The following is a 22890-nucleotide window of genomic DNA, read 5'->3' on the forward strand; positions in this document are numbered from 1 at the left end:
TACCTGCCCCAGGGTTCGGCACTGTTACAGATGAGAAAACTGCAGCCGGGAAGGGGGCTGCTGACGCTGAGTGGTAAAGCCACAGGACCTCGCACTCACCGCTAAACCCTCAGGAAGGTCACCACAATAACCGCACACGGAGGCAGGGAAAGCACGCTGTCTAGAGGATGGCCTGGGGGGACTGTGGAGCAGGTGCAGCTGCCTCTGCCTGGGGAAATTAGGAGGTGACATCCAAGTGGGGCTTTGCGGGACCCCCTGATCAGGTGGGAGAGCAGCAGTGTGTGGGGTTGCTGAGGCTGTCTGGGCGGAGCCCACCTGGTACCTCCGTCCCCCACCTGCTGTCCATCGTGACCCCGCTTCCACCGGCCCCTGCGTGTTCTCGAGATGTGCGGAGATTCACATCCAGTCACCGGGGGGGAAACTGGAATTGCGCTCAGCCCACATCAGGTTCTCCCCTGCTGGCTTCCGGGGAGAGCAGGCCCTGGAGCACACAGGAAGTGCTGTCTGGCAGTGGCTCAGAGACTGCCTTCTTCTGAAAATGACCTCAGCCAGAAGACATTTTTGGGGTTCGAGCAGTGGGACTATGCAGGGTGGGCTGGGTCCGTGCACATAGAAGTCCAGTCTTCTACTGGGGATGGGGGTGTGTGAGGGGGCAAATGCCTTCCTATGCCTCAGCCCTGCCCCTGATGCTGGGTCTGTTTTAGGGGAGGTCCTCCTGTGAGTTGGTGAGCCCTGTACATTTGGGGTTAAGGGAGGAGGCACTCTGAGATGGCCTAAGGGCTCCCCAGCTCCCCAGCTTCCGCTCCTCTTTCCCAGGGCCTGTCAGCATCAGCATCACAGCACTGACTTCACGCTTCCAAGCTGAAGTGCGCCAGGGCCACGTCGCATTTGCACAACTAGCTGGGGTGAGGGCTCGGGCTATCCCCAAATTATAGATGCAGAAACCAAGGCTTGCAGTGGGCCAGTTGCTTTTCAGGGGTCCTGTGGCTTGGAAGTGCTGGTGCTGGGAGGGGGCCCGGATGTCTCACTCCAGAGCCTGAGTTCTTCAGCCTGACGCTGGGAAATCTGGGTTGGAGTCATGGCCCTGCCATTTTGGGGGCAGCCCCAGGCCATTCCTTTGTTTTCTCCTCTGTGAGAAGGGTGAGATGAGGGCCCTGTGGTCCTGGGCTTGAGTCCCGGCCTGACCCGTGGGCTGACGACGTTGGCCTGGCTCCTCTGGCGGGCCTGTGTCGAGCTATCCTGGCCCAGGAGGGCCGCCAGGGGCTGGCTGGCAGCTGTGCGTGGGCGAGGGGCTAATTGTGGCTCCACCCATGTGCCAGGCCCCCCATTGGCTGTTGGGCTGTGACTCAAGGAGCCACAGAATGTTCTAGAAACTTAAGCTAGGCCTTGAAGGATGAGGGCAAAGAGGATGCTCAAAAAAGAGTGATGGGAGAGAGAAGGGCATTCTTGGTGGAGAGGGTGCAGGGGCAGAAGCTGGAGGCCGGGGAGGGTGCACCCGGGGTTGCAGCGGCTGACGGCTGCACCTGGAGGTGAGGCCACGTGGGGCCCCAGAACAGGCTGCACCTAACTCCTCGGACTGCTCCCAGCATTCCCCACGGCCGGCCTGTGACCAGCATCTGTGACTTCACTTCCTTATGGCTCTGAGAGGCACCCCCACCCTGCTCCAAACCTTCGTCAGCCTCATCTTGCCTGCTCTCCCCTACCCTGCCTGGTCTCTGACGGAAGGCTGAAGCCAGCGAGGCCTCCTGAGGGCCACGTGTGATAACCTCAGGCTCTGCCCTTCCTTCATCCTGAAGCCTTCCCTGTACGTGGGTCCAGGGACTCCCCTAGGCACAGGCTGTGGGGCTGCCAGATGCACCCTTCCCTCCGTTGCCTGGCCTGGCTGCCCACCCCTCCCGAGGGAGTCCCCCGACCGCCCCAGCGTGCAGGGCAGGCCCAGCTGCCTCTTCTTCCAGGATCGGTGCTGCCCTCCTCCAGCAGCAGCCGCAGGAGACGCTGCACAGGGCCCTTCCCAGCCAAGCTGCACACTCTGCTCACAGCAGCTCTCTGCAGAAGGAGCTGTCAGAATTCCCACTTGCCAGGTTCAGAGAGGTGAAGTCACTTGCCTGAAGCAGCACAGCAGGGAAGCGCAGGGCAGGAGTCTCCCGGGGACACGCATGCTCTAAAATGCACTGGGGTGGCCGACGTAGGGGAAGGGGGGGCCCAGGACCTGTCTTGTGGCCCCCGCCTGGACTGGGCCTCACTCCCCCAACTGCCAGTCATTGCCAGGCCTTGGTGCCACCGGGCAGCCATGCCAGGGGCCTATTCTGACGTTTGTCAAGGCTGGCTGTGTGAAGGGTTTAATTAACTTCCTGTTTCAACGGGGGGATAATGAGTTTTAAATACCACGTGATTCCATAAGGAGGTCAGTCAGCAGCAAAGATGTCAAAATAAATTCAGTTAGGAATTGGGAGGCTGCCCTCGGTGGGGGGCAGTCCCTCCAGCTTTGGGATGCTGCCTGGGCCACCCCGGGCGGGAGCTGCTGCTGCGGCCCCATCGTCACTGGAGCTGGCTCTGGCTTTGGAGACGGGGATCGGGCAGTCCCATCCTCAGCTGGGGACTGACGTGCGCCACCCTCTTTCCGGTTCCCAACAGGGGCATCGGTGGCGTTTGTCCTGTGCCACATGCCCTGCCCCCTGAGGTACGGGCATGCTTCACCGGAGGAATTCCTCCAGGGCCTCAGCCACGCCTGGCCTGATCTAAATGGCAGGGCCCTGGGCCTGAGCCTGATGCTGAAATGTGGTGAGACTTTTGAGGGGGCTTCTGGAGGGGTGAGTGCGCTGCATCTGGGTGGAATATAATCTGTGGCCAGAGAGCAACTGTGATGGTTTTAACACGTGGCCCCAGAATCTGGGTCACACCTCCGTGCGGGTGGGGAGACCCAGGCCCCTTCTTGGATTTTGGCTCCGAGACTGCGTGGTCTGCAGGCTGTGCAGGAAGCCACGTCACTGCAACTCCCAGCCCAGCCCTCCCCAGGCCGGCAGGGTCTGTCTCGTCTCTCGGGACCCTCGATGTGGGAACTCAATCACCACGTTGGGCGGAAGCTCTCTCGGAGACGCCGGCCCCCAGGAATGCCCAGCCCTGCCCAAATTGGAGATTTGTGGGCAAAAGACAGGATGGCTGTTCTGAGCCACTGAGTGCTGGGGTGGCTTTTCATGCAGCCAGAATTGACTGAGACAGAAGGGTGGGAGAAGGAGTCAGAGAGGGACAGGGCCCCATCCGCGCCAGCCCTGGCGGGAGGAAGCACCGTGTGACCTTCACTCTGCCAGCCTCGCCACAGGGGTCCAGGTCAGTGTGAAAGGCGCCAGCTGTGGTGTGTGCTTCTCCTCACAGTGACAGTGCCCATGCCCACCACAAGGCCAGCAGTTCACACATACTGTCTCACTCCTTCTCTCCACAGTCCCAGGAGGTCTTAAGGAGCCCATTTTACAGACAGGGGAAACTGAGGCTGGGGTGTGAAATCCAGCTGGTGCAGGGAACCGCAGCTCCTCACCGGAGCCCTGACAGGGAGCTGCTGGGAGCCAGGGCTGGAAAGGCTCTCGGTGGCCACGTCGCCCGTTTAATGGCTGGAAGAACTGAGCTGCGGGGGCCTGTGACCAGCCGGAGGCCTCGGCCCCTAGTTCAGGGCTTGGCTGCTCCTGGGCACCTCCTCGTGCTGGCAGAATACATCTGTACCCTCCTTGGGCTCGGAAGCAGCCCTGGGGTTCTCCTGGGCAGTGCGGGCCCAGGCGTGTGTGTTCACCCCCTGCCGAGCCCCAGGGCCTTGGGGAGGGCCAGCTCTGCCTCCTCTCCTCAAGGCCATGCTGGCTCGTCAGTGAGACAGACACGCACTGGGGAAAGGGGCCGCGGCTTTGGGGCCCAGGACTGGAAAGACAGACACCCCTGGGCCTCAGTGTGGCTGTCCCAGCGCTGTGATCCGCCCAGGACTGTGGACTGCTGCCCGCTGCTTCCTGGCTGGAAGCTGAGGTGACCTGCTTGCTGCCTATGCACTGGGAGGGGGAGACACAGGCTGGAGACTCCAATTTCAGCTGCATCTCTGTGTCCCATATGTGGCACGGGACAGAGGACATGGAAGGACTGAGCTGCCCACAGGACAGAGGACACGGCAGGGCTGAGCTCCCCACGGGACAGAGGACATGCTACCCACGGGACAGAGGATACGCAGGACTGAGCTCCCCACAGGACAGAGGACACTGCAGGACTGAGCTCCCCACGGGACAGAGGACATGGCAGGGCTGATCTCCCCACGGGACAGAGGACACGGCAGGGCTGAGCTCCCCATGGGACAGAGGACACGGCAGGACTGAGCTCCCCACGGGACAGAGGACACGGCAGGACTGAGCTGCCCACGGGACAGAGGACACGGCAGGGCTGAGCTGCCCACGGGACAGAGGACACGGCAGGGCTGAGCTGCCCACGGGACAGAGGACACGGCAGGGCTGAGCTGCCCACGGGACAGAGGACCCGGCAGGGCTGAGCTGCCCACGGGACAGAGGACACGGCAGGGCTGAGCTGCCCACGGGACAGAGGACCCGGCAGGGCTGAGCTCCCCACGGGACAGAGGACCCGGCAGGGCTGAGCTCTCCACGGGACAGAGGACACGGCAGGACTGAGCTGCCCACGGGACAGAGGACACGGCAGGGCTGAGCTGCCCATGGGACAGAGGACACGGCAGGACTGAGCTGCCCATGGGACAGAGGACACGGCAGGACTGAGCTCCCCACAGGACAGAGGACACGCTGCCCATGGGACAAAGGATACACAGGACTGAGCTGCCCATGGGACAGAGGACACACAGGTCTGAGCTGCCCATGGGCTCCAGGGCCTACAAGTCCCATCACCTCATGGGGTGCTTCAGGGAACCCTGGCATCAGCTGCCACTGAGTCACCAGGACACAGCTGCTTTCCCAGGCCGGTCCTCTCCATCCCCATCTCCCCACTGCCCCATCCACACATTTTCCCAGGAAACCAGGTGCTCCAAGGTGTAGGAGAGCCTGCTTTAAATAATGAGTTTCCCAGTAAGCCGTTCCTGTGTCTGTTCCCTGAGGAGGGTGCACCGCCACCCCGTGGAACCCTGCCCTGCTCACCTCCTCTCTGTGGCAGGGTGCGGGGGATGGAGCTGGGCCTGCCACTCACCACTGGGACCCCTGCATCCTCCACTTCCTCGCCCCACAGGCTGAGACCCAGGGGTTCCTGGCACGTGCTCCCCTGCCTGCGTCTCCTCCATAGCTGCCCACCCGCTCTGTCTCCTTGGCCTGGCCCAGGGCACCCCCTTCTCTCCTGATCCCACTTACCCAGCAGCTTCGGGGGCAGGCCTCGGGATCTAGCAGTGGCTGCCTTTGTGGGAGCTCTGCACACGCGTGTGGAGAGCTCCCGCCCACCCCTGCTGCTCCACGCAGCTCATCGTGGGTGCTGGCCACAGAGGGTCTCTGGAACCTTGGGACAAACTGGGCCTCAGAATCCTGGGTGGGAGAGACAGGGTCCCTGGGTCAGGAGGGTTGGTGTGGACAGTGACCTGACTGTCCCCAGGTTGGGAAGGCTGGTGTGGATGGTGACCCTGACTGTGCCTGGGGCTGGGCCTCAGTGTCCACTCTCTCTGCAGGGGTCCCCTTGGGGCCTGCACAGCTCATGCTGTGTTCCTCTGCTCCCAGCTCAAACACCTGTCCTTCAGGGAAGCCTGCAGGGCCCCCCACAGCACTCCCTCTGTGGCTGTGTGAGTGGACCGGCAGGGGCCTGAGTGCACCTGGGGCTGAGCAGGCGTGTACGCATGTGGGCATAGGTGAGGCTGTGCTGTGTGTCCATGTGCGGTCCGGGGCTCCCTGCCTGTCTGTCCCCTTTAGTGTGTGGAGGTCCCGGGTGTGCATATGGGTGATTTGCAGGTTGGGTGGGTGTGGGGCCGGTGGGCGGGTGCGGGGCCGGCGGGCGGGCGTGGGGCCAGCAGGTGGCAGGTGGCAGGGGGGCGTGGGGCCGGCGGGCGGGCGGGCGTGGGGCCGGCAGGGGGGCCGTGGGGCTGGTGGGCGGGCGGGCGTGGGGCCGGCAGATGGGGCCAGCACGGGGGCGTGGGGCCAGCGGGCGGGCGTGGGGCCGGCAGGTGCAGTGCCTCTGGAGGCCACGGGCAGCTACCCTGCCCAGGTGGAGGCCGGGTCCCCTGGTGGGCGAATGCTGCCACCTGATGGCCAGGCGGGGGGTGTCCACGTTGTGGGTCTCTGGCCACAGGGTGGTCTCAGGCCTCACGGGAGGAGGGGTACGTGGACAGGGATAGCTCCCTCCTGACAGTCCCCTAGCAGGGCCTCAGATGGCTGGGAGCAGCAGCCCTCCAACATCAGCCCCTGAGGCTGGTGGGAGCAAGTGCCCAGCCTGTCCCAGAGCCACTGACCTTAGTAGGGTGCTCTGGATGCTGCCGGCTGGGGCTCTGCCTGAGACACGCTGTGTTGAACAGGAGCGAGTGTCCCGGACCAAGGACCTGGTGGGACCTTGAGGTTCCCACCCATGAAGTACATGGGGCCCTTTCACACACCAAAGCCAGACAGGTTGCCCTGTAACCCACTGCGGCCCGAACACCAACTCAGAGCCCAGCGCGCAAGGCCCTTCCCACGCCCTTCCCTCCAACCCCCATCTACGCCTCCTCATTAGAGACGGAGCCCCCTGCTCACCCACGAGGCGCAGTCCTTGTGCCAATCGGCACCTGTTCGGAAGGCCCTGCCTGAGGGCTGCGTCCACTGGCTTCCCAGGGCCAGGATCCTTGTACAGTGGGTGGGCAATGTGAGCAAAGCGGTGGGCAGACGGCCACATCCCCCTCACCAGCCCCTCCTGAAGGCAGGCCTGGCCAGGGCTGCCTTGTGGCATCTGCCACCATCAGGGCCAGGAAGACCCAAAAACCAGGGTCCCAGCAGAGAGCCGCGGGGCAGAGGATGGCTGGCATGAGGGGAGGGGTTGGAAGAAGGGAAGGGGCCGTGTGTGGGCCTGGGAACAGTGTTCCCGGCAAAGGGAACTGTGTCGGGGCCTGGCAGGGGGGGAGGCTGTGGGGTTGCAGGGGCCACAGTCACAGGCCACGGGTGAATTTGTCATCTGTCCAAGGAAGAGGGGCACCGTGTGCTTGGACAGAAGTGATGAGACCTCATTTAGGAGCTCCGCTTCCCAAGGAAGAGGGGAGGAAAGCGAAGCTGAGGCTGGTGAGGCCAGGTGCCTGGTGAGGCTGGGAGACTGGTGAGGCTGGGAGACTGGTGAGGCAGGGAGGCTGGTGAGGCCGGGAGGCTGGTGAGGCCAGGTGCCTGGTGAGGCTGGGAGGCTGGTGAGGCAGGGAGGCTGGTGAGGCCAGGTGCCTGGTGAGGCTGGGGGGCTGGTGAGGCAGGGTGCCTGGCGAGGCTGGGAGGCTGGTGAGACAGGGAGGCTGGTGAGGCCAGGTGCCTGGTGAGGCTGGGAGGCTGGTGAGGCAGAGAGGCTGGTGAGGCCAGGTGCCTGGTGAGGCTGGGAGGCTGGTGAAGCAGGGAGGCTGGTGAAGCAGGGAGGTTGGTGAGGCAGGGAGGCTGGTGAGGCTGGGAGGTTGGTGAGGCCAGGTGCCTGGTGAGGCTGGGAGGCTGGTGAGGCCAGGTGCCTGGTGAGGCTGGGAGGCTGGTGAGGCTGGGAGGCTGGCCTCCTCTGAGCAGCTCCCTCATCTGCCCAGTTGAGGGTCTACTCTGGCCCACCCTCACTGGAGAGAGTCACTTGTCCCCGGGACACTGGGGTCTTTGAGGGGCTCTTTAGGACACAGGAGGCCCCCGGTGCCTGAGACTGGGTGGGGAGAGTCTCCTGGTTCCACCCCTCCTGCTGCCTCTTCCCTTCCCTGGGTCGTCCTCAGTGGAGCTGCTCTGCTCCCTGAGGACCTCACCCCAGAACCAAGAAGCTTTGGAAACAGAGGGGGAGACTGAGGCAGCACTGCGGATGGTCCAGGGGATCTTCACGTGTTAACAAGCACGAAGGTGTCGCTGCCCTGCTGGGAATGGTTGTAAGATCCCATCCGGGTCCTGCCAGGGTCTGGAGCTCCCCATGCCCCCAGCTCTGCAGCTGGAGTGACGGTGTCTGACATCCACCCTGAGACACTGGCTTCGACGTCAGGCACTGCCCTCCCCACACCGAGCCCCTTTGCAGATGCCCTCGCGGTGTGAGTTCCACCAGCAACAAGTGGAAGGCAGGGGAGGCCCAGCGCCCACCTGGGGGAGGGGTGAAAGCTGAGGAAGCCCAGAGGATGCTGTGATGGTCAGTGGTGGGCATGAGAACATTCCAGAAGACAGTCTCAGGAGAAGGTTGGAAGTGCACAGGAGGGAGCAGGCTGAGGCAGGGGCACGTGGACACCTGCACGGACCAGAGCGTGGGGGAGGAGGGGACAAGTCTGTGTCTCTGTGTAGGTGAGGGGTCCTGGCTCCCCAGCCTGGGAGGGCCACGTCTCGGTGCGTGAAGGCTGGAAACTCACACCAGACGGGTGCCTGGGGGGAAGCCCGAGGGTGGCAGAGCCCAGGTCCCCACGCTCACCCTCCCTCAGCCCTGCCTCCTCTGTGGATAAGGCCAGCCGCATTGCTCCCTGGGCCCCTCAAGATGCTTCTGATGTGGGGGAGGGCCGCCAGGGCTCCTCAGCCTCCCCTCTGTTCCTCCTTAGGGGTGTGGGGGGGTCCTCAATGAGGATGGCAGGGGTGGGCTTGCCCCTTTCTGGAAAGCCTGGGCCACCCCCCACTGCTGAAGGGGTGTTCTTAGGACACGGCCATGGCTGCGTCACTGGCTCCTGCACTCGGCCCACGGTGGCCCGAGAGTGACAGCGGCACAGACACCCCAGGAGCCACGTTCTGAGGCTCAGGGAGGTGCAGGTGAGGTGGGGGCCGGCGGGAGGACAGACGTCACACAGCTGGGAGGTTTTCTGCGAAAATAGTGGGAATATATTTGAAAAGACAAGTCACTATGACGTTTACAGTACAACCTCAGGGCCCCTCCGTGCCTGCTTCACGACACGCCAGAGGCAGGAGGCGTGGTGAACGGCCCACAGCACCTTCCAGAGAGGCCATCTGGGCCCGATTTGGTCTCTTTCAAATATCAAAATAAAAACTTTTGACATACACATTGCACCCAAGATGAAAACTAAACAACAGAGCAAAACAAACCACGACCCTTCGAGATACTTATGGGGAGAAGGAAGCTCTCCTGCCCTTCTGCCACCTTCATAGACACGGCTGGCTCTGTGAGTGGACATCTGGGTCTGGGTCAGGTCCTCGCCCGAGGCCTCCCTGGCTGGGCAGCGCCTCTGCAACCCCAGCCCTGAGCATCCCTGTCTGGCCACCCAGACCTAGGGCTCACAGCCTGGCAGGGGAGGCAGGGAGAGAGTGCCGGCACGTGGGTGCCCGTGCCCTCCATGCAGCCGTGGTGGGGCCTCTCTGACCCCATCTGTCTCACCCGATCCCCTCATTAAAAAAAATCGAGGAAGCCTGTATTCACATTACAACACCAAAATAGCACCAGAAACTTCAGAGTAACATTGCAGATAGGCAGAGCCCAGAGCTCCGTACAGCAGGTGGGCTCCAGAAGGCGGCCATGGAGGCTGGGGGGGAACCGGGAGGACCCTTGGGAGCTGGCACGGGCGCTGCTTCTTCCCGGTTCCATATGGAAACCTGGTTCCCGGGGTCAAGGTGCGCTAGAGATGGGCTTTTCTCTGGCAGCACAAGCAGAGGCTAGCACGACCCTGCAGTCAGAGGGAGGAGGCCCGTTGTGCTCTTGGGGGCCAGGAGGCTCAGAAGCAGCTCTTCTAAGTGGTGAGCGCTGCCTCCCCCACGTGGCTTCTAAGGTTACTTTGGAACTCCAGCAACAGCAGCAAGACTAAGAGGGAACCTGCCATCATCCCACGGCTGCCTCAGCTTAACTCCCTGCTTCGTACGGGGAATGGGAGGCTGTGCAAATCTCCAGATATTGGCTTCTGTGGTGTTGGTGCCTTGCCAACAGGGCACAAGGCTGTGGGTGGGGGGATAAGGTGCTGTCTCTTCAAGTACTTGGTACCAAGAAAGCAGCTGTGTGGTCTCAAAGGGGCTGCAGTGGCCCCATCTTTCACCTGCAGCCTTCCAGCAAGAAAGGGCCACCCTGGGCCCTGTTCAAAGTGTCACAACCTCAGCTCTGACATCAAGGCACAAGAAGTCAAGTGGCCACAGAGTGAACCGTCTCAGAGAGCTGGAGCTGGCCGCCCCCAGCTCTGCTCCCAGGCTCTTGCTCCTATAAATTACTCAGAAGCATCTTTCTTTAAGGGGATTTTGAATCCAGTTAGTCTCTGCCCGAAGAGCTGGCTAAGGAGGTCACTCTGGGCCTCGGCGGTCCGGCGGGTGTGCGGCTCTGCAGGTTCAGCACCGTGGACAGCTCTGCCTCTCTTGGGGGGCCTGAGCAGGGGTCGCCCCTGGGGGAAGGCCTTGCCTGGTCTGTCCTTCCTGTGCACGTGGGCCGGCTCTGCCTTCTGCTGCTCTGATGGTGGTGGCCTGGGTTTGTTCTGGCTGTTGAGTTTGGGCTTGGCCGGGAGCACACGGCTGGGAGTTGCCTGCTTCCGAGGGGTCCGGGGGGGCCTGTCAGGGGCCGAGGGGGCTCTCCCGAAGCTCCCCACATTCTCAGTCCTGGCTGCCCCCGGGGCCTGGCCCTTTTTCCTCTTCATGCTGCTTTCTCCCTTCTCCTTGGGACCCGGGCTCCCGTGGGGCCCCTGCTCACCGGCTTCCCTTGGCCCCTTGGTGCAGCTCTTGGCCTGGGCTCGAGGCAGGAGCCTGTCTGGTGCAGGGCTCTGGCTGGGGAAGCTAGGCTTGGCTGGGGTAGTGGCTGTCTCACTCTGGAGCTGCCCACTGGCTGGCTGGGGCTGGCTGCCACCGCCTGTCTTGGTGCCAGGGCGAGGGCTTCCACTGCCCTGGGGGCTGGGGCTTGTTTTGGCTTTAGGGGTGTCTGGCTTCATCCCGTTCTCTGTGCCACGGGCCAGCTCCCCGGGTGCCAGGCTCCCCACCGCCTTCCTTGGATGCACTGGGAACTTGGGTGCTTTGCTGGGGGTGGATGCTGCCGACCTGTCCATTGATGAGGTCTGGCAGCCCCCAGGCTTGGTGGCACTGCCCTTGTGGAAGGGGCCTCCAGGCCCCCCCTCAGACGCCACGTGGCTTAAGGACACCTGCTTCTGTTTTGGAAGCAGGGCAGGATCTTGCTGGAAATGGTCAGGGGCACCTCTGCCTCGGGCAGCTGGGGCCCTGCGTTTCCCTGAGAACAGGAGGGGAGCCCTCTTTCCCTCTGCATCTTGGTCTCTGGTTCCCGGCCGCGGCACAGATGCCCCCAGTGGAAGAGCTTGCTGGAGAAGAGTCTCGGGGCTGCCTGCGGAAGCCTCATTCTCTGGCCTCTCTAGGGCTCTGTCCGGCTCGCAGTCCCCTCTGCCCTCAGCCAAGGCAGCTGGGTAGGGAGACAGAGATGGCGGGGGACACTCCTGGTGGTCAGATGGCCGATCGCAACCCCTGATTGGGAGGGTCCCAGGGTCTGCAGGCCTCTCTAGGGTCTCGGGCCATCCCTTGGTGGTGCTGGTAGCCACCTCCCGGCAGAGCTGGAGCAGCGCTGGGAGGGACCCCTCGCTCAGGGTGGGGCTGTCCTCCTCGGGCCCGGGGGCACTGCTGGGCATAGCCACCTTGCGCCGTTTGCTGGGCAGTGTGCCCTCGAGGGCCCGGGACTTTTGCCCTGGCACTCCCGGCCTCCGCACACCGCGGAACGTGAAGGGCTGCCGCCCCCTCCGGGGGTGCTTGTCCATGTGGCGGTCAAACTGCTCCTTCTTGGCAAACGTGTAGTTGCAGGAGCTGCAGGCGAAGGACTTCTTGATGATGTGCATGACCGTGGCGCACAGCTCGCAGGCGTAGAGTGGCGTGTGCTGCAGCTCCAGGGGCTCCCGCAGCCCGTGCGCCCCGCCCAGGTGCACCAGCAGCTCCCCGTGCTCAGAGTAGACCCGGGGGCACCGGGGGCACAGGTAGACGCGCTGTGGGCTGTGCACCGCCAGGTGGCGCTGCAGCTTGAAGGGTTTGGGGAAGCGCTTCCCGCAGTGGTGGCAGTCGCGGGAGGGGTCCTTGCAGGCCTCGTGCACAGGGACGGCTTGCAGGAGGGGCTCCCCGCTGGTCCAGGAGTCTGGGTACGGGGTGGGGGTGGTCTTGGTGGGATCCGGGAGCGGGGCCGAGCCGCAGGCCGGAGCAAGCTTCTCACAGGCTGCAGGGCTGCCCGGGTTGGCCGGAGCGTTGGCAGAGACGCCGTCTGGTGTCACGGCACTGTCTGGGTGGCTGGGGGTGCTGCGCCAGCCGGGTTTCGCCCTCTCGCTCCTGCTCTCTTTCCCGGCCTCTCCCTCCGGCCCCGAGGAGTCTCCCGGGCTCCCGCCTGCCTTGCCGACAGAGTGCTTGTCCCTGTGGGGTTTGGGTGTGCGTTCCACGATGCCACTCAGGAGCTGGGCAATGGCGCTGCCGCCCTGCAGGCCTCCGGGCAGGTCCCCCAGAGACCTCCGCGCCTGCCCCTTGCGGGCAAACCGGGCGGCATGTTCCCGCAGGTGCTCGTTGTACATCCAGATGTCGGCCACCTCCTTCAGGCACATGCCACAGGCCCAGGGCCCCGCCTTGCTCTGCGCGTGTCTCTCCCGCAGGTGCCCCCGCAGCAGTTCCCGCGAACCGAACCTGCGCTCCACGCACATGTAGCAGGTGGGTGGTGGTGCGGGCGTGTGGGCCAGCTTGTGCAGGTCCAGCTCGCCCAGGCCTCGAAAGCGCTGGAAGCACACCCGGCACTTGTAGGAGGCCCGCTTGCCCTTGGTCAGCCGCCCTCGGCCTTGGGCCCTCCCCGTCCCCGTGGCCGCCTCCGTCCTTCCGTTCTGTGGCCCCCGGGAGCTCGCCGTGGCCTCGAAGTCTAAGAAGCTCGTGTTTGGGAGACCTGCGGGGTCTTCAAAGGGTCCCAGAAAGCACAGGTCTCGCATCTCAAACTCGGTGCTCAGCGTCTCCAAGTCCGCAGCCCGGAGCGGCAGCAGGTGGGCATTCCCGGGCAGCCCGCCGTCATAGCGTTCTCTCTCCAGGCTGGGGGGCTCAGGGCTCACGTCTCCGAGAGAAGAGGAGGCGTCATTGGCAGGGGCCGGCAGCTCTAGGCCTCGCCAAGCCGCCGGGACCATGTGCAGCTTGGGAATGGCCTCGGGCCGATCGTCCTCGGGGCAACGGGAGGGCAGCTTCTCTGCACTGGCTTCCTTGCCAGGCTCCAGAGCCCACAGGCTGAGGCCGGGGACCCAGGGGTCGATGCCAGGCACCGTGCTGCTGAGGAACCCATCCAGGAGGAAGGACTCGGGCAGACCTGCGGGGTCCTCGTCCTCCCACGGATCCTCATGGCAGAGGCAGAGGGAGCCGGAGTCGCTGAGGTCCATGGGCAGGCCGGCTGGGCCGAGTGTGGGGCCGTCCTCCACGCTGGGCTGGGTGGGCAGCTGGGGCTCTGGCTTCTCACAGCGCTTCCCGTAGACGCGCGGGTTCCTCTTTCGGGTCAAGCGGCCGCCGGGAGGGAAGAGCTGGGAGAAGGAGACCTCGTCATCAAACAAGCTTGGAGGATCCTCAGCACTGGAGCTGGGGGCTTCAGGAGTGGGGCCCTCAGGCCCCCGGACTCCACCCTGGGTGTCTGGGTTCTCCGGGAGGCCCTGGAGGCAGCCGCTGGTGCTGCTGTCCACTGGAGAGCTGGAAGTCTCGGGAAAACCCAGGGGACCCAAGGGGCTCTCGAGCTCCTCCCAGACGCCTTCCTCGGACCTGCTGTGGGCCCTGCTGCTGTCCTCCGCCGGCGTGCTCCCAGACTCTTTGCAAACACCCAATGCCTTGGTCTCTCTCGGTCTTCGGAGCCCCCTCGCCAAGGCTCCCTTCTGCCCAACTGGCTGTTCCCCGAGAGCCACACCGTCCATCTTCCCTGGACGCAGCATCCGATCTCCAGGTAGCTTCTGGGCTCCAGTCTCCCCTGTGCACAGAGCCTCCAGGTCAGTCCCCGCAGCACCCTCCATCACCCTAGGCCCAGGCATGGTCCAGCGAGGCGGCTGCTCCTCGTCAGCCTCAGGCCGTCCTTCCACAGAGAGGCAGTGGCTAGGCGGGGCTGTGTAGCTGGCCGTTGCGGGGGATGGTCTGGAGCCGCACCCATCTGAAGTCACTTCAGGAGAGACTGGAGGAGTGCTGTCCTCCCGGAGCCTTCTCCCTCTCAGCTTTCCTGCTTTCTTACTCGACTTCCCCTCTGAGTGGCTGGCGGAGTCCACCGTGGGCTCTCCGCGCCGACTCCGGCCTTCTCTTTTCTCTGCCTGTTTGGGATGGAGCTCATCTTCCCCGGCCTGGTCTGGTCTTGGCTTGGAGGCTGGAGCCTTCACATCCACCCCGTGCTCAGCAGGGCTTGGGGGGTGCTGCTGCTGGCTGTGTGCGGAGCCAGGTGTCCCGAGAACCTCCTTCCAGCCCCGGGCGACGTGGCTGGAGCACCCCCGCGAGTGCTTTGGTCTCTCTTTCCCAGGTGCCTCGCGGCTCTTCTTCCTGGGGGGCTGGCACTTTTGGGTTGGGGGCCCCGGAGGCTGCTGAGCAGGCAGGGCCGCTGGGCTGGGCTGTGGGGGTGCTCCCGGGCGTGGCCGATGCTTCCTGGCCTTGTGCCGGCTCAAGCCCGGCCGGGAGCGGAAGGAAGCAGTGCAGACCTCACAGGTCACAGGCCCGAGCGCAGCCTGGCCGTTCTCTGCAGACACCGGCTTCTTTTTATAGCCACGAGGCCCCTGTTTGAGGTCTTGGGGACAGAGGGGATCCCCCTGGGAAGTCTGGTGGGAGGCATTTCTGTGGCTTTTCGGGGAGTCAGACTGGAAGTCACTTGCTGTGCTGCTTGGAGCTGTGGTTATGCCCAAGCAGAGCCCTGTGGAAGGGCAGGTGACGCTGGGCACCTTGGCAGCACCAGAGTGCCCAGCCTCAGGGGTCCCTGGGTGCTCTGGCCCCTTGCTGCTGGTCCCCGCCTCACCTTCCAGGCAGGTAGGGGTGTCCGACCCTGCACCCGGTGGCGTGGGCGGCTCAGTGGGCACAGCTGTGACAGCGTGGGCTTCCCTGTGGCCGAGGTGGGCAGTGTTGCTTGGAGAACATGAGTGGCCGCTGGGCATCCTGCCAGGACTGGTGTGGGATGGGGCTCCCCTGCTTTGGGGTTCCAGCCCTGGGGGTCCTCTGCCTGCCTGTGGCGCATCTTTGGTGACAGTGCTGGACAGGTCAGCAGCCCTCAGGGCCATGGTGGGGGAGACAGCCCCTGCCAGCGGAGGAGAGGTGGGTCGGCCAGGAGACTCCCACGGCTTCTCTTTTCTGGAATCCTCTGGAATTCTTAAAGTGCTGTCTTCGGGGCTGCCCCGGCCGTGAGTGTAGGCTACGGCACTGACTGAGCCAGGACACCGGGAGGAAGGGTCTTCCAGGAGGCTGTCCTCCCCCTGGAGGATGCAGTGAGCCAGGGCTCCCTTAGGATCACATGGGCTTGTGGTCAAAGGCGGGGGAGCCACCGGGGGATCCCCAGCCCCAGTATCTGTGTGGGCTGGGATAGCATCTACCTCTTCCAGAGGTGCCTGGGCAGGAGAATAGGCTGGCGGGTGCTGGGGGCTGGGAGGGTCCCTGCAGGATGGAGATGCTGGCAGCTGCCCCCTCAGCCCACCTTGGGCTCTGGTGGCACTGGAGGGAGAGGTGTGTGGGTCTTCATGGGGCAGGGGCCCGAGGCTGCAGGGCATAGGGGTGGCTGAAGAAGAGGGTGAGGGGGCGCAGGTGGCCAGGTCCCCCATGGAGGGTGCTGGACTATCCCCTGTGGCCAGCATCGGCTTGTTCAGTCCCAGGCTGGATGCCCTCTGTAGAGCCCAGCCCTCAGGTGCATTTTGGGTGTGGGCTGCTGTCAAGGCTAGTGCCAGGGACTCTGGGGATGGGAGGCTTGGGGGGTGCGGGGCCTCGTCCTGAAGGCTCACAGCTGCCCTAACTCCCTCGCATTTCTCTAGCAGGACTGCACCCGTGGCAGGCCCGTCCGGTGCCGTTTTGGGACTGGCATTGACGGAGGAGAGGTTACCCGCCCCCGCCGGGCTCCCTCCGTTCACTGGCTGAAGCTGGCTGGCTCTGCCTTGGACCTGGGTTTTCTCTGCTTGGCCAAGGAAGCCTCGATGTCCATCTGCCTCCAGCCCCAGCTGATGTCCGGCCACTGTAGGGAGAGTTGTCACCTCCACACCCTCCAGAGGGCCCAGGGCAGGGCCACAGGCCACCTTCCCTCCTTTCACAGTGCCCCCTTCCAGATCTGAGGGGTTCCCTCGAGGAGGGCTCTGGGCAGCAGGTGTTGGCTCTTGCAAGGCTGGGATGCCATCTTTACTCTCAGCTGCTCCGGGCCCCAGGATCGAGAGCTGACGTAGGGGGCTTGAGGCTGGGTCCTGGGACCTCCTGCCGGGACGTGTGTCAGACACACAGGCGGGACTTGGCACAGGGACAATCCAAGCCCTCCTGCCCCAGGGGGTGGTCATCGAGGAGGCCCCCGCCGGTGCAAACTCATTACCCTCAAAGCCAGGCCTCCCTGATGTGGGGTAGAGGCGCCCACCTGCTCTGCCTGCAGAATGTCCCTGGGCAGCATGGCTCTGACTGGCACCAAAAGGCCAGGTGGCGTCCAGTGGTGGGGCCCCGTCTCCCTGAAATGCCAAGTCAGGGGCCAGATGGACTGCAGGGCTGCAGAAGGCTTCCAGAGTGGGGGCCTCTGGGCGGGGCCCGTCTGCGGTGCCGGGTCCTGGGAAAAGCCGTCCTCTCTGTTCACAGGGAAGCGGCCGCAGGGTGTCTTCACTTTCTTGTGAGCTGGTGACCTCCTTATTTTTAGGAAATGAAAGCTCCTGGTCAGGGCTGTACTTTGCTAAATTCCTGGCATCCAGTGGTGGCCCTGGCTGCTTGCTGGGCTCAGGCAAGCAGACATCTTGGGGGGCCCCGCTGTTCCCTTCAGGCAAGCAGACATCTTGGGGGGCCCCGCTGTCCCCTTCAGGCAAGCAGACATCTTGGGGGGCCCCGCTGTCCCCTTCAGGCAAGCAGACATCTTGGGGGGCCCCGCTTTCCCCTCCAGGCAAGCAGACATCTTGGGGGGCCCCGCTGTCCCCTCCAGGCAAGCAGACATCTTGGGGGGCCCCGCTGTCCCCTTCAGGCAAGCAGACATCTTGGGGGGCCCCGCTGTCCCCTCCAGGCAAGCAGACATCTTGGGGGGCCCCGCTGTTCCCTCCAGGCAAGCAGACATCTTGGGGGGCCCCGCTGTCCCCTCCAGGCAAGCAGACATCTTGGGGGGCCCCGCTGTCCCCTCCAGGCAAGCAGACATCTTGGGGGGCCCCGCTGTCCCCTCCAGGCAAGCAGACTTCTTGGGGGGCCCTGCTGTCCCCTTCAGGCAAGCAGACTTCTTGGGGGGGCCCGCTGTCCCCTCCAGGCAAGCAGACTTCTTGGGGGGCCCTGCTGTCCCCTCCAGGCAAGCAGACTTCTTGAGGGGCCCTGCTGTCCTCTTCTACCTGGTGGAGTCGAGTTTTGGAGACTCCGGCTTTCTGCACCAGCTGAAAATGGAAGCTGGCTCCCGTGGGGCTGAAAGGAGATCCAGAAACCAGGTCTTCTTGGGCGCAGGGGAGAGGGGCTGTTTTTCCTGGGTGGAAGGAAGCCGGGCAGGGCCATGTCGCCGTGGGCCTTTGCTGAACCCCTTCCATGGTGGCCACGGCTGGTCCTGCACCCTCCCGAGGTGCAGTGGATTCCCCAGTGACCGTGAGGTCAGCCGCCGAGAGTGTGTCCTTGTGGGGCATGGTGGCCCGGCAGATGGGCAGCAGGGAGGGTGCCTCTGTGCCTGTGCCCGTGCCAGGCTCCACCCTGCCCCCACGCTCAGCTTCTCCGAGCTCTCTCGGGGCCCCAGGTGTGTCTTTGTTCCTTTGCAGCTGACTTTCTAATTCGGTTACCAATTTCTGGATCTCCAGTTCGTCCTCGGACAGGTGGCTCATAAGAGCAACGCCACATCCACTACCCTTCCCAGGCAAAGCTGGGGCGCCGGGCGCTGCTGTCTGTTCAGGGGGACACGTCTTACTGAGCACCTTTCCCCCTGAGGGATCAGGAAAATGGTCGGGCAGCATCGGGGGTACTTCAAGCAGCGAAAAAGAGGGGAACGGTGGGTCTGCTGGGGGCTGCTTCTGCGGAGGGTCAGCACATGCGAACGGCACCTGGGGGTCCCTGTCTGCAGACAGGCTGCTGTAGAGGGGTGGGTCAAATCTGTCCAGCGGCAGTCCTGGAAAAAGGGATGTGGACTCCAAGGTCAGTGGCGATGCGGCTCTGCCTGGGTCTGTTTCGGCCGTGCCGGGGAGGCTCTTAGGCAGCAGTGGCTGCAGGGAACCAGCATCCTCGCTGTCCTGGCAAAGGCAGGAGCTGCTGTCCGGTGGGGCGTCCATGGCTGAGGGCTTGGGGTGCAGGTGTTCCAGGAAACAGCCAGCCAGGTCTTTAGGTCCAAGGAACAACTCACTGTGGGGACTGCTGTAGGGCTGAGGTCCCTTTTTGGCAACTGGAACCCCCATGGGGTCTTCGTTAAAACCAGCAGGGTCACAGCCAAAACCGGAGATCTTTGCAGACAGAATGCTGGATTTGGGGCAGGCGGTACTCGAGGGGTTAGCCATGGGTGCCAGAGCTTCTGCAGGATGGTGGGCAGGGGGCTCCTCTCTGTTGTGGGAGATGCGGGCCTTTGTGCACCCAGGGCCATCCAGCAGGCTGCCCACACCTGGCACTGGTGCACTCCTGTGGGGCGCCACGGTGGTGTGGGGCGCCATGTTGGCGAGGCTTCCCGATAGCTTGGGGCTGCCCGTGTCCTGTCTGCTGGGCTGCGGCTGCCCTGGAATCAGGAGACTGGGGCTTCCTTCCACACAGCTGGCTGGAGAACTCAAAACCCCTGTGAGTTCTGTGGTGTCCAAGGCTGACCCTTTGACAGTTTCAGGCTCCTTGGCCTCCTGGGGGAAGTCCAGTGGTGGGTGGTTTTCCTCGGGGGTCTGGGTGTTGGTGGGGACCTGCCGGGGATCCTTGGGGGGCAGCGAGGGGCCATCAGCGCACTTGGGGCCTCTCTCCCTGGCAGCGGCTCTGGCCTCCAGGCTTCGCGGTGGGCCGTCGGCCTCGGAGCTCCTGCTGGGGTCTGGGCAAGGCCCGCCTGGTTCCTCGGGGTTGTGGGGGGCTCTGTCCCCGCCGGCTTCCTGCCTCACCGCCTTCCTGTGTTTCTGTTGCTCTCCACCCTCTCTGGGACCCTGGGTCAAGTCCACTTCCTTCCTCTTCTCACCTCGGCACCTCCGGCCTCTGAAGCCAGGACCCCGCTGCGGAGGAGGCTGGTCCTCCTCGGACTCAGAGGCGTAGTCGTACTCCTGGAGCCTGCAGTCCTCAGCACGGGGCTGGGGCCTCTCGGCCGCCAGGGACCCCCGCCTGCCCACCTGCCGCCCCAGCCGCTGGTAGTGCTTGTTCTTCTGCTGCACGATCTTCAGGATGAGCTCCTTGCCCCAGGCGCCGTCCTGAGCCTTCCTCCTCCTGGAGTCCTTCCTGGGGGGCAGTCGGAGGCGTGGGGAGCTCCTGGTCTCAGGGAGGGTGGCGGCTCTCTGGGCCTGGGGAGTGGGGTCTGCATGGCTCTCGGGGGCCTGAGTTCTAAGGTCCCGGGGACAGGGTGGGGGCCGCTGCCCACGACTGCCCTTCCTCCTCCTGGGCCTCAGGGTGGCTCTGCCGCCCCCACCCAGCCCCTCTGCTGCACTGGTGTCCAGATCCTTCTGGAACAGCTTCAACTGCTTCCCTCTCCTTTGCTGCCTGCCCTGGCTGGGCGCGTCCACCTGCGTGGGGGCCAGACCCAGGGAACGTGTTTTGGGCCTGCCTTGGGCTGGGCAGCCTCTGTCCCCAGGGTGGGGAGCTTGGGGGTCAGGTGTGGTTGCTGGGAGTGGGGGTGGAGCTTTGTTCTCTGGAGTCACCCCCGCCTTCGTCTTAGGGGGCTGCCCAGTGCTGGGACCTCTAGGGCCGGAAGGCTCCTCGTCTGCGAAGACGTCGATGAAGCTGCTGTCGATCTCGGGGTTGTCCGACTGGTACTCCATGCCGTTGAGCGCCTCGGTGATAAGGCTGTCCAGCTTGGCATCATCCTCCATGTCCAGGTCCGAGGCAGGGAGTGGGAAGGGGGGTGGCGGCCAGGCTGGGTAAGAAGCCCGTTCTCAGGGGGTCGTCTTTGCCCTCGGCCTGGACATCCTCAGCTGGCAGGAAGGACTTCGAGTGGTTGAGCATGCCAGGATGTGCGCCGGCGGGGACTCTGGGGGCAGTGGTGGGCGAGGGGAGCACAGGGGGACCCGGGGAACGCTGGTGGCCATCCTTGGCCCTGGCCAGGAGCAGGCCGCAGAACTGCCGGTGCGCCAGGAAGGCCGCCAGGCTGCTGTAGTTGCGGTCACACTGCCTGCAGGTCAGGAGCACATCCAGCTGGTCCAGGCTGGCGCTGCTGAGGGAGAAGTGGTGTGCGGGGTAGAGCGGCGGCACGCGGGGGAAACCCTGCAGCCCTCCCCGGCCCACCTCGGGGCCCTCGTGGGGGAATGGGGTCTCCTCCAGGCACTGGAAGGTACCCTCAGCTCCCAGCCCATCTGCAGGGAAAGGGAAGGCCTTGGCCGGCTCTGGCTGGTAGTGGGTGGGGAGGGAGTGGGGGGGCTCCGGGGATGGGAAGGGGCTGCCCGTCTCCTGGGGGTGAGTGGGTGGGTGGAAGAAGGCCGAGGGCCCGCATGGGCCGGGGAGCTGGCTCTCCTCTGAGCTGGGGTTGGCTGGGCTGCTGGACATCGGCGACAGGGAAGAACAGGTGCTGCCAGCTGTGTTGGTGGCTGGTGATGGCAGTGGGGATTCGCTGGGGGAGGCTCCTACCACCCTGGGTGGGGGCAGGCTGGGTGTGCCGTGGGGTGAAACCTGGGGCTGGGCCACCCCGAAAAACAGGGGCTGGGCTCCGGGGTCTGTCGGCCCATTGTAGGTGAACAGTGCCGGGGAGGCGTCCGGGCCACTTCTCACGGCTGCCAGCTTCTCCCGGGGTCCCGGTGTCTTGCCAGCAGTGCTCAGGGCTCTGTGGCTGTCCTCCTGCCACTCAGGGGCCCCAGCAGGGAAAGGCAGCCGGCTCGGCATCTCCATTCCATGGGGGCTTGGCCCGGCAGTCGGGAGCACCTGGGGCCACGGTGAGCTCTGGGGGAGGCAGAGCCGCTGGCCTGGGCTGGGCTGGCCACTGAAGAATGCACTCCTCGTGGCAGCCAGGGGGCCCTTGGCAGCTGTGGGGTAAGGGGCTGCTGTGGGGTCCCACAGCAGCCTGGGGGGTGCGGGCCCTGGAGTGGCCAGCTCGGTGTCCAGAGGCCCTGGGCTGGCGTCCACCCGGCTGGCTCCGTACGCCTGCCCAGGGAAGTGCCTCTGGGGCAGGGAGCTAGGGGGCTCCCTTGGGCTCCCCAGCCCATCCTGGGCTGAACGTGGTCTTTCGGGAAGGATTTTGGTCAGGCTCTGGCGCAAACTGTCAGAGAAGGGTCTCGGGGCCAAGTGAGCAGCTCCAGGCGGAGACAGGGCACCACTGAGGGTGCTGTGGGGGTTGACGCCACCTGGCTGGCCCTGGTAGCAGGGGAGGGGTGAGGGTGCAGACCGGGCGGGCAGCGGGTAGGCTGGGCTGGCGCCCATGGCCTCTTCCGGCCACGCTCCCCGGGGCTGGTGGAAGGCAAACACCAGCGGCCCATTGGCGAATGCGTGGCCGGCCGTGTTCACAGGGAAGGGCTTAGCACCAGCCCCGCGCAGGGCTGCGAAGGGGAACTGGAAGGAAACCCCCGTGGGGCTGCCGCCGGGCCTGCTGCCTACGGGAATGGGCTCCGACTCGGCAGGGGGAGCCCCCAAATTAGCACCTGGGAAGCTATTCTCAGCAGCGGAAGGCCAGGAGTCGGCCCCACTGGCCTGGAATTCAGGATGGGGGCTGGGCTGGAGGGGGCTGGGACCCCTGCTCTGGGGGGGCCCTGTGGCTGGGGGCCTGGGGGTGGCGCTCGGTGAGGTATAGTTGGTGGAGGTAAAGCTGGAGGGTGTCTCCTGAAAGCAGCTGTGGAAGCCGAGCTCTTCAGCAGTGGGCTGGGCCTTGGTCCTCGCGAGGCCGGGCCTGAGGGGAACTCCTGTCCCAGGGCCCCGGGGGGCCTCCGCCTCTGGGGGCTGGGCAGCCTTCAGCGGTGGGTTCTCAGGCATCTGGTCCAGGGCGGCCTTGGCTCTTGAGCTGGCGATGCTCAGACTATAGTGCTTTGGGGGGCTGCCGTCTGCCTTGCCCACCAGTCTTGAGGGAGCCTGCAAGGGGCTCCTCCCCGGCGGGGTCTGGGGGCCGCTCCCCTTCCTGGGGGTGCTGCTCAGGGCCTGGCCTCTCAGGGGTGGGGGCTGGGGCTCCCCATCCCTGGCCTGCCTCGGCTGGGTCTCGGGGAGCTCCATGGCCTGGGCCTGGCCGCCAACCTCCCTGGCACCCTTGGTAGTCCTGCTGGATGGGCTGTGGTCCTCCAGTGGGGCCTGGGAGGGGCGCCCCAGGCTGCTGGCAACGTGGCAGGGCTGCAGGTCTCCTGTCATGGTGGAGGCTGGCGCTCCTCGGGGCCGTTCCCCTGGCATGGCCCCTCCGTCCTGGTGCTAGGAGGACGCAGCCGTCCAAGGGGCGCCCCGGGGAGTGGGCTGGACGGCCATCCTCAGCCCTCGGAGGGTCCTGGGGAAGCCTGTGCTCATGGTTCTGAGTGGAGCCTGAAAAGAGAGGCGAGGGGTGAGCAGGGCAGAGGGGTGGGTGGCCCCATCTGGGCAGGGAGCTCCATGGGCTTCCTGGCTTTCCAGGCAGGCGTGGCCGAGC

At 64.9% G+C, this 22890-nt stretch overlaps 1 protein-coding gene across 1 annotated transcript; it reads right to left on the minus strand.

Moving 5' to 3' along the window:
• Positions 1–9526: 9526 nt before the first annotated feature.
• ZNF469 (zinc finger protein 469) lies at positions 9527–22661 on the minus strand. Its single transcript, XM_064369939.1, is given in 3 exon segments — positions 9527–17010; positions 17557–20203; positions 20205–22661. Coding segments are annotated over 3 exon segments (11844 nt in total). The 3' UTR covers positions 9527–10270.
• Positions 22662–22890: the final 229 nt, after the last annotated feature.

This window comes from Aotus nancymaae, unplaced genomic scaffold (genome assembly GCF_030222135.1).
Source record: "Aotus nancymaae isolate 86718 unplaced genomic scaffold, 86718_ANA_hifiasm-v0.15.2.pri h1tg000095l, whole genome shotgun sequence".
NCBI lineage: Eukaryota > Metazoa > Chordata > Mammalia > Primates > Aotidae > Aotus > Aotus nancymaae.